Below are 11,206 nucleotides of genomic sequence, written 5' to 3'. Positions count from 1 at the left end.
TCTTGCCCTGTTACCCAGGCTAGAGTACAGCAGCATGATCTCGGTTCACTGCAACCTCCACTTCCCAGGTTCAAGCAACTCTCCTGCCTCAGCCTCCTGAGTAGCTGGGATTACAGGTGCTTGCCACTGCACCTGGCTAATTTTTGTATTTTTAGTAGACACGGGGTTTCACCATCTTGGTCAGGCTGGTCTCAAACTGCTGACCTCATGATCCACCTGCCTTGGCCTCCCAAAGTGCTGGTATTACAGAAGTGAGCCACTGTCAGTGGAGACTTTGATCAATTTTTCCTTGATCTAATTTGCTCAATCACTGTGATTCTTCTAGGTGCTCAGGATGTGGTGGTTGGCAAAATCAGACGTGGCCCCTACCTTCAAGGAGTTTGCAGCCTCGTGAGGGAAAAAGATAGCAATCAAAGAATCACTCACAAATAAAATGTGCAATTATAACTGTGGTGAATGCTTGAAGTATGAACTAAAGAGAGGAAATTCCTAAGGCAGTGAGAACTAAGATATCCCAGAGAAGTAAGAAAGGAGATAACAGTGGAGCTTTCCAGCCAGGGCCTGTGAAAAAGCCCCGAGGCAGGAAGGAGCCTGCCTGGCCACGAATGAGAGGCGTCAAGCTCAGCTGGTTTGGGATTTTGGTCTCTATTAGGCCGCAGAGGACAGATGGGGATTTTTTTTACTTTTTTTTTAAAGAACAATGGCAAGTCAATCAAATGTTTTGTGTTTGCATTGGGAAATAGGTGACAAGATTACATCTGCATTATTTAAAACAAAAAATCTCTGCTAAGGAGAAATAGATTGAAAGGAGGCAAGAGTTTACTCAATTCTTCTTGTTTGGCATTTAAAGAACATTTACTGTGTGCCTACCAGTGCTGTGCAATTGAAATATATTGAGTCACATTTATCATTTTGAATTTTCTAGTCACATCAAAAAAAGTAAAACACATTAGGTGAGAGCAATTTTTATTTTTTATTTTATTTATTTTTTTTTTTGAGACGGAGCTTCGCTCTTGTTACCCAGGCTGGAGTGCAATGGTGCGATCTCGGCTCACCGCAACCTCCGCCTCCTGGGTTCAGGCAATTCTCCTGCCTCAGCCTCCTGAGTAGCTGGGATTACAGGCACGTGCCACCATGCCCAGCTAATTTTTTGTAGTTTTAGTAGAGACGGGGTTTCACCATGTTGACCAGGATGGTCTCGATCTCTTGACCTCGTGATCCACCCGCCTCGGCCTCCCAAAGTGCTGGGATTACAGGCTTGAGCCACCGCGCCCAGCCAAATTTTTATGTTTTATTTTACTCAATATGTCACAAATATTATCATTTTAACAGAAAATAATATAAACAAGTATTAGTGCAATATTTTACATTCTTTTTTCATACTAAGTTGTTGAAATCTGCTGTGTATATCCACACACATCAATTTGGACATGAAATCTTCCTCAGAAATACTTGATCTGTATTTAGATTTCATAAAATTTACAATAAACAGGTTTTTGTACCCAGGTTGTTCCAAACACTTAAAATTTTTCAGTAAACATAATAATGAAAAGAACAAGAAAAACAAAAGTTTTTCAATAAATTATTAGTTTTTAAATTAAGATTAAATAAAATTAGAAATTCAGTTTCTCAATAACAGTGGCCACATTTCAAGCACTCAGTAGCCATCTATGGCTAGTGCTGCTGTATTGGATAGATGAGGAGGCACCTTTCCATTACTGCAGAAAGTTGTATTTGACAGTGCAGGTCTATGTGCTGGTGAGGCCCTGTGTGTTCCTTAGCATTCATTGCCTTGGAAGATGTAAACTTCAAAGGTGATAGGTGCTGTAATTTACAATTGCCTGCCTATTTCCATTTAATAACTTTAAACTCATTCAGCAGACTTTTGATCATGTTTTGGTTTCCCAAAAACAAGTTCCTACTGGGAAGAAAATGAGCTCACCTGCTGAGATAAATATCTAGTCTGCTTGGCTGTTACATTTCTCTTTACATGAATAAAGATGAGTTTCCCAATCTTCATCCCAGACTATCCCTGAATGAACTAGAAACATCAAAGTACTTGTGAGACCTTATGGAAACTACGAGCTCCTCACAGCTTCATGACTGGCATCCCCTATCTGTAAAGAGCAAACAGTCAAGGCCTGGCGCAGTGGCTCACACCTGTAATCCCAGCACTTTGGGAGGCCGAGGCAGGTGGATCACCTGATGTCAGGAGTTCAAGGCTAGCCTGGCCAACATGGTGAAACCCCGTCTCTATTAAAAATACAAAAACATTAGCCAGGCATGGTGGCAGGCGCCTGTAGTCCCAGCTACTTGGGAGGCTGAGGCAGGAAAATCGCTTGAATCCCAGGGGTCAGAGGTTGCAGTGAGCTGAGATTCACGTGCCACTTCACTCCAGCCTGAGTGACAGAGCAAGACTCGAACTCAAAAAAAAAAAAACAAGGGCAAACATTCATTTTCAGGGCTAGCAATGGCAATTAGGGATTTTAACAAGCTCCCCCCAGGCCAATGACTCTCTTATCTGCTCCTCTTCCTCAAGGCCCCCACTCACAGGGCAAGCTTTAGGCAAGAAGGTTCTGGAGGGCAGGTGTGGAATTGGAGTGTCTGGCCCAGCAGGCTTGGGTGCTGGTTCCCCAGGTGCCGGTCTGCCATGTACTACCTCTCTCCAGGGTTCCTTCTACCTCTCCCCCATTTTCTGCTCCCCATTTGGCTCAAAGGTGAACAGGGAAATGTTTATATCTCTTTAAGAATCTTTGTAAATTTCTGTGGGAATTAATTTTCCCCTCATCTCAACTCTGGGCAATGAATAATGTTCACACGCTGATTTATCTTTTGCCCTGATTTTTCTCACCCTAATCCCACCTGATACGTTAATTCACTTTCCCATCAGAAATGGGAGCTCCTTGGAAGCAGGTACCAAACATCATCTTCTTGCATTCTGTTTGGTTTTTGTTTTTCTGATTCTTTAAAATTCCCCACATGGTTTTCTCATCCATTCTATTCAGTAACATTTGAGAATGTTGCCTTTTGTTTAACAATGGCTAACAACAATTGAGCATTTACTAAATGTTAAGCACTTTACATGAATTTCTTTCATTTAAAAAAAAAAATTAAGGTTTTAAAATTAGAGACAGGGGTTGGGTGGGGTGAGGGCGGACCCCTGTGTTGCCCAGCCTGGTCTCCAACTCCTGACCTCAAGGAATCCTTCTTCCCCCGTCCTCAGGAAGTGGTAAGATTACAGGAATTAGCCATCCCAGCTGGCCAGATTCCCTCATTTAATCCTTATAAGCGAGTTATGAGGTAAATATTACTTGGATCATTTTACACATCAGGAAACCGAGGCTCAAATAGGTTAAATAAACTTATCCAAGGAAACACAGCTAGTCAGGGGCATTAAGGAATTAAATCTAGAAAGTCCTAATCTAGAGTTTATAACCTTTGTACAACATTGCGTTCCTAGGATGTTTTGCTACCGTGTATCTACTGTTTTAAATCTCCAGTGAGTTTATGCTTGGTCTAGGAGAGAAAGGGAGGCCCTGCCAAACACTTCCTGTGCTGCTTCTCTCAGCAGTAACCTTCTCGAAGCGGCTGATCAAGAGCTAGAATCGATCCATAGATAGGTATCAGGCTGGTATCAGGCTGGAGGGTTGCAATCTGGTCCGAAAGCTGGTCCCTCTAGCGTTCATAATCTCAGCGTTCAACCTGGGCGTGCCTCTCAGCTTTCCCGTTACACTTTCTTCAGTGCTGGTGTTTTTTGGCAGTAATCCAAGCACTTTGGGAGGCGGAGGCGAAAGGATCATTTGAAGCCAGGAGTTCGTGACTAGCCTGGGAAACAAAGTGAGACCCTCCCTCTGTCTGTATAATTTTTTTTTTTTAATTAGCCGGGGGTGATGGCGTGCGCCTGTAGTGTCAGTTACTCTACAGGCTGAGGCAGGAGGATCGCTTGAGCCTGGGAGACTGAGGTTGCAGTGAGCTGTGATCGCACCACTGCACCCCAGCCTGGGCGACAGAGTGAGACCCGAGGGGATGACAAGGGGGCTGTGCTCCATTGTGAAATCCCGTTGTCCCAGGGGCAGGAGGGGCCCCACTTCACACCGGGATAAACTATGCTCAAGGGCGCAGAACTAGTTCGTCCCGTTCCAGCGTCACTGGGTTTATCCCATTAAGAATACTAATTTGCTTCCTCCTCAAAGCGTATAAACACAAAACCAGCCCCCGACTGCGAGACACCGAGCTTGTTGAGGTCTGAGCCCGCAGAGAACTCCAGAACCCAGAATTAGCAGGCGGGCGGGTGACAAGGTGCTCCCGCCCTGGGTCCCGCGCGGCGGCCTCCGCCCCTCTTCGGCCCTCCCTGAGGCTTTTTCTCCGCCCCTCAAACGCGGCAGCCAATCGGGGAGCCGTGTTTTCGCCGCGCGCGCGCGCCGCTCCTCCTTCCTGCGGCCGCGCCCGGCCGGCAGTGACGTGCCCCGCCCCGCAGCCGCGATATTCAAAATCCCGGAAGCTGCATCCGCGCCTGATGGTGTGACTCTGAAGACGCGAGCGCAGTGCTTCGCTTCAGCTGCTGGCTGGCCCCTGGGAGGCGACCGCGGAGGCTGGCGAGGGGCGGCCAGGACACGCGGCCCCGGGGCCGGCCCGGGCCGGACCGCTAGGAAGGGCGGGTCAGTGGGCAGATCACGTCCGCGGGATTCAATCTCTGCCTGCCCTGATATCACTCTTTTCCCTGGCGCTCACTTCGTGACTGGCACCCGGCTGGGCGCCTCAAAACCGTAGTCTCTTCGATCGCTCCTTTGGACTAGGCGGTGGGTATCATCTCCTTACAGATAGGGGCAGAGAGGCCAAGTGACTTGCCCAGGGTCTTTCGTTAGGAAGGCTTTTTTTTCCGATTGGCAAGCGCTTTCGTTTTCTGTTCCTCAAACACCTTTATCTTAGAGGTGAGAAAATTGGTGCCTCTTTTTGCAGTTTCTCTTTTTCTGTCTGTCTCCCCAAGTGAGATTTTATGTGGAAAATGTTAAAGATTGGCGTCCCCTTGTAGAAGATGCGGTTGTAATAGATGCCTTGTACCGTTTACTGGATGGAAGCGCTTGTTTGGTCACCTCCTGTCCAGCATGGACATTGGTTCAGCCAATCAACCAATCATTTCTGAGCGCTTGCTGTTAGGCTCTGTGGGTGACACCATCCCCCCAAAAAAAAGTACAGTCCTTGAAACAATAGTTGAACAACTGAAAAAAAAAAAAAAGGTTAGCGGGGAGTGGAATTCGGTACCAGATTGTGTGTATGGGTGGGGGGGCAGCTGTATCATTTATTAGAGTTCACAGAGGCATGCTTAGGTCGTATCTATGACCTTGTCAGTCAAGGTTTGAACTGTGGGTACCTTGTGGATGGCTGGAATAGAAAATACAGGAGGATGGGCGCAGTGGCTCACACCTGTAATCCCAGCACTTTGGAAAGCTGAGGCGGGCAGAGCACTTGAGGTCAGGAGTTCGAGACCAGCCTGATCGACATAGTGAAACCTTGTCTCTACTGAAAATACAAAAAATTACCCGGGCGTGTTGGTGAGCGCCTGTAATCCCAGCTACTCGGAAGGCTGAAGCTGGAGAATCACGTGAACCCGGGAGGTGGAAGTTGCAGTGAGCGGAGGTCGCGCCATTGCACTCCAGCCCCGGAGACAGTGCAAGACTAAAAAGAAAATACAGGGAAAGGAGGCTGGTGAGACTAGGTGGTGGAGGAGATCCAAACCGTCTGGGCCAGAGGCTAGAAACCGGTAGTCATTCACTGCCAGAGTTTCTGTCCAAAGGTTAGGAAGCAGAAGTTCGGGGCTCTTTCAAGTTCTGCAGCTCTATATTTCCATCATTCTATGTCTCAATGACTTGGTAGCAACGTAGTTTTCTGTCCTATGACCCACGATATCAAGTCAACAGTGTGTTATGAACAGAAGCACATAGGAAAGAACTTCCTGTGGCAGTAGGTGACTGAGAAACGCCAAAACCTTGCATTTCTTCAACTGATATAGGAGCTACCTTAATCTTTCACCTTATAATGGCAAAAATCCAGGACTAACGTTTTGATAGATGATTTGTTCTACTCAGTTTCTACAGTTCTGGTATGTTTAGACATTCTGATTTCAACCAGGACGATCTTAAAAGTCACTTTGCTACCATTCTAAGGAGGTCTCTTATTTTTACTGATATCATTTATCACTGTACTTCTGTGTAATATTTATTACAGTTTGAGAATTCATGAATCCTTGTTTGTTTCCTTGTTATAGCCTGTCTTTAAGGCCCATGACATCAGGGAACGTGTCTTTTTTTTTTTTTTTTTTTTTTTTTTTTTTTTTTTTTTTTTTTTTTTTTTTTTTTTTTTTTTTTTTTTTTTTAAACCAGTTTACACCCAGCATGTATCAGGGTACCTGGTAAATTGTAAGCGCTATAGTAATTTTTGAATGCATTAATGGTCTCATACTCCTTTATATTCTTTAATCACACTGCCATTATTTTATCTTGGGATGCATGAAGTGGAAAAATGTTTTTTAACCTCCCTAATTAAAAGTTACTTTTATATACTATTTGTATGCATCGACGCTTCACTATATTTTTGCCTGCTGAAGTTTATATTATATACTTGTTTCTAAACTGTCATCTAGTACTGTTAGCACATACCGAGTTTCTCCTTACTTAATTTGGCCCCTTATTCTTAATTCCATTCATACCTGAATCCCCTGAATATTATGCCTCTTTTCCTGTAAATGTCTCATTTTAGGTTCTCCTCACATTTTCCCACTGTGCTCTCTCTCAAGTGACTATTAAGATAGATCTGAGCTAGGCCATCTTCTAAAACAGAGGACATATGTCAAGTAATGACATTTCAATGCCTATATACTCAGAATTACATGATTTACCACCAGCTTTTTATTTTGGGCCAAGATATGTCCTTGATTGTGACCTACTTCCTTCAGGCTTCATTTAATGGCTGGGGACCCCTTCATTGTTTTTTTAAACAAAACTTTTCCACTGAATAATAACACATAGGGAACACTGCACAAAACATAAATGTACAAGTTGACATATTTTAGAAGGTGAATATTCCCATTTATCAACCACTGAGATTAAAAAAAAAAGTCACAATACCCAAGAAGCCTCCATCCTTCTCCATACTCCGCCGGTTTGGATATATCATTTCTATTTAGAGCAGATAGGTTATTAGACCTGTTTCAAACTTGAGATTTAAATTTTTAAACTCAGAATTATAAAATACAGTTGATTTTTATTTTTACAGGCCATTTCAGAGATGTCTTCCAGAAGTACCAAATATTTAATTAAAAGTAAGTGGGGATCGAAGCCTAGTAATTCCAAATCTGAAACTGCATTAGAAAAATTTAAGGGAGAAATTGCAGACTTAAAGACGTCGGTGGATGAAATCACAAATGGGAAAGGAAAGCTGACTGAGAAAGAGAGACACAGGCTTTTGGAGGTAAGTGGTCTTCTGATCCTTTAAACTGCAAGCTCTCCAAGAAAGTGATGCATTAAGATTTCCTGATGCTATCTTCTTCCTCTTGCCATGTTCTCTGTCTTGTCCAGTTCATTAGTTTTAGAAAACTGACCTTGGGTTTAGAATCTTAAATTCCTACTTTGAGTTTGCCAAGTCTTAGATGTACTTTAGTAATTAACTAACTTCTTACCTTTTAAATGTAATTGAGTGTGTGTTTTGAGGTTACCAGGTACTAAGTTTGTTTTAGAAATGAAGGCACTGCGATTAATAGTTTTGCACCTTTTTAACACAAGAGTGTGGTCTGTTTTTCAGTTCTTTAAAACAAAGTAATAACTTAATTCATCATTCTTCCTGTAGCTTCTTGGTAATTTAGCTTAACTACATGAATATGCTTGATAACTTTTGTTATGTTGTGTTTAAGATTGTAAAACATTCTGGCTTACTATTTTTACTATTTTAAAATTGATGGCATAACTTAGAAGCATTTGATTTTCCATACTTTTTTTTTTGTTTGAGACTGGGTCTTATTCTGTTGCCTAGGCTGGAGTGCAGTGGCTTGATCATAGCTCACTGCAGCCTCAAACTCTGGGCCTCAAGTGATCCTCCTGCCTGGGTATCCCAAAGTGCTGGGATTACAGGTGTAAACCACTATGCCTGGCCTTTCCATGCTTTTTTGGGGTACTATGTTACTCATTGATGTACTTTAAGGATACTATGCTAGGCTTATATCTCTTTTTTTCTGTGGAGAGGAGAAAATATTTACCCAATAATTATATAATCTGGTTTTCCTGTTAGTTTATTAAATGTAAAAAATCAAATCTGTCCATTTCAGAGATTTCCTTGTTTAAAACATATTTTATCATGCATGTTGGCTGCTTTCCAAGTAATTCTGGTTTTCAGGCTTTTGGAGGAAAAATTATTAGATGTATTGGCATTTATACCCTGTTCAACTGTATTTCAGATTCCTTAAATTACAATTTGTTATGGCATAGACAGTAAAGAAGTTAGGAACTTATTAGAACTAGAGGGACTTAAAAATATAACCATAAATGTAATCACAAATTTGAATTTAATTATTTTGCAGAAGTTTATATTTAGAAAATAAATAGTTAAGACCAGGCACCGTGGTTCACACCTATGATCCCAGCACTTTGGGAGGCCAAGGCGGGTGGATCACCTGAGGTCAGGACTTCAAACCAGCCTGGCCAACATGGTGAAACACTGCCTCTACTAAAAATACAAAAATTAGCTGGGTGTGGTGGTATGCACCTGTAATCACAACTACTCAGGAGGCTGAGGCAGGAGAATCGCTTTAACCCAGTAGGTGGAGGTTGCAGTGAGCCGAGATTGTGCCACTGCACTCTAGCCTAGGTGACAAATTAAGACTTTGTCTCAAAAAAATAAAATAAGTGGTTAAACAGTGTACCATTTGATTTCTTTAAATTCTCTAAACAGGTACATAATAAAACTGATTTATTTTTTGTAACAACATACATGGAGGTAAATGCTTTTCAAGCATTGAGAGAAGAGTCATCACCAATCCATAGATATGAAGGTTGTTTTGCAATCTGGCAAAGGAATCTTATCTCTTCCCTGAGAGATAGCTTTCCATTTCATTCCCACGTTTTGAGAAGCACTGGGTACTTTGTTCCTTTATAATCAATTGAAATTAAATTTCCTATAACTTCTACCCATTTGTTCTAATTGTGCCTATTAAGGTTATATAGAACAAGTCTTATTTTTCCTTTGCAAACTGACAATTTATTAGCTATGTAAGGAAATCTTGCTTCCTCTTGACTTTTCTTCAGACCAAGCTCATGTTATTCAGCTTTTCTGGCTTCTTATCATCTTGAACAGTTTTTAGTTTATCCATATTTCTCCTGAATTACGCACTTAGAATTGAACACAGTGTCCTAAATATATTTTGGCAAACACAGACTGAAATGATAGTGCTACATGTACTTAGCTGAATACTGTACTTTATGAAAGCCTAAAATTGTATGGCTCTGTATCTATATCATACCACTGATTTGAGTTAGGCTTGTGGCCAACTAAAATCCCCTCATCATCTTCAAATGAATAACCATCCACATAAACTTAAAATTCCCCCATTTTATATTTGAACAACTACTGCTTTTTTCTTCCTAAATGCAAGTTTTAACTTCATGCTGTTTTGACTGTTAGCCTATAAAGTAATTTTAATAATTATCATTTTTCTATTTGACTTTTTTCTTTATGTCAGCAGCAGTTTAAAAAGCATTATTTATATCTATCTTGTAAATCTATAAAAAGCATTACTTATATATATCTTGTAAATCTTTGAGATGTTGAGCACTCCTTTAAAGATCACCTAGATTCAATATCGAATAATTTATCAACACTAAGCAGGTTAATGAATGCATCCCTCTTCTGCTGAAATATTCTGTAACTTTTAAGTTCCACTGATTCAAGTTAATCAATGAGCATGTATATCTTGTGTGACCCACTTTTAGCTTTTAGTTTTTACAAGATCCAGTATCACAGAAGAATGATTACCAAATACTCATGGGAGAGCTAGCTCTTCTTTAGCTTTCTCTCACCACCCTTGATAGAGCTGGTTTCTCCTTTCTTCATGTCTGTGCCCATTTTTTAATCTGTCTTAACTACAGCACTTACAACATTGCATTAAGATATTGGCTTAATTCTTTGTGAGCCATCCAAACATAAAACCTTGGCTTCCTCATCTTTTTTTGGCCCTGGTATTTTGCATAATGCTGACTTGATATATAATAACTGCTTGTTGAAGTATATATTGTTTAGCTAGATGTTTGACCTGGCTTTGTTCTAAGATTATTCTTAGTTTATATCTAGAAAATTCGAGTTCTTGAAGCTGAGAAGGAGAAGAATGCTTATCAACTCACAGAGAAGGACAAAGAAATACAGCTACTCAGAGACCAGCTGAAGGCCAGATACAGTACCACCGCATTGCCTGAACAGCTGGAAGAGCACACGAAGGAAGGTGAAAGGAGGGAGCAGCTGTTGAAAGCCTTATCTGAAGAGAAAGATGTATTGAAACAACAGTTGTCTGCTGCAGTCTCACGAATTGCTGAACTTGAAAGCAAAACCAGTATACTTCATTTATCACAGGTGCTAATCATTTCTTCAAACAGATTTTTTTTTCTTTCTGATACAGTTTGTAATTCTTAGGAAGAATGAGTTTGTTAAGACATGCTTGCCAAATGATGAGACAAATGATGAGTATAGTATACTAACAGGTCACTTAACATTTTTTAATAGCCCAGTCCCTTCTCCACAAGCAAAAATAGTTATTACGGTATCCTCCACTCCCTGTACCGTTGATTTGCCTGGAGGAATATTCAGAAGACAAAATCTGTGTACTTATGATTACCAAGATTTTGTTGAGCTCTTATTTCTGTAGTTTATATCATGAAAACAGTAGGCTTCATTTTTTTTTTGGTTATTTTTCATATTTGAAACATACAATTATAATATCAAATGTACTGCACTTGCAGTTTCTCCCTCTTTGGTTTGAGAGGCACTAGTGTCATAGAAAGAACAAGGATATGGAAGTAGACAGATAGGAGTTCAGATCTTGCTTTTGTACATGCTAGCCCTGTGACTCTGAACAAATTTGTTAACCTTTGTAGCCTTAGAGACAATACTAGACTTCTCCAGACCCCTGTCCTAAACCTTGGTTTCTTTCTTTCTTTTTTTTTTTTTT

General features: G+C 41.2%; 1 protein-coding gene across 1 annotated transcript in view; it reads left to right on the top strand.

Moving 5' to 3' along the window:
* Positions 1-4,476: 4,476 nt before the first annotated feature.
* CEP55 (centrosomal protein 55) overlaps positions 4,477-11,206 on the top strand; it is a 21,715-nt gene continuing 14,985 nt past the window's right edge. Inside the window, exons 1-3 of the mRNA XM_017498173.2 lie at positions 4,477-4,799; positions 7,273-7,467; positions 10,336-10,611. Coding sequence (XP_017353662.1) covers positions 7,285-7,467; positions 10,336-10,611 — 459 coding nt within the window. The 5' untranslated portion in view covers positions 4,477-4,799; positions 7,273-7,284. The remainder of the gene's footprint in view (positions 4,800-7,272; positions 7,468-10,335; positions 10,612-11,206) is intronic.

The sequence above is a fragment of the Cebus imitator genome, unplaced genomic scaffold (genome assembly GCF_001604975.1).
Source record: "Cebus imitator isolate Cc_AM_T3 unplaced genomic scaffold, Cebus_imitator-1.0 Scaffold238, whole genome shotgun sequence".
Classification (NCBI taxonomy): domain Eukaryota; kingdom Metazoa; phylum Chordata; class Mammalia; order Primates; family Cebidae; genus Cebus; species Cebus imitator.
This window is presented reverse-complemented; position numbering and strand designations above follow the sequence as displayed.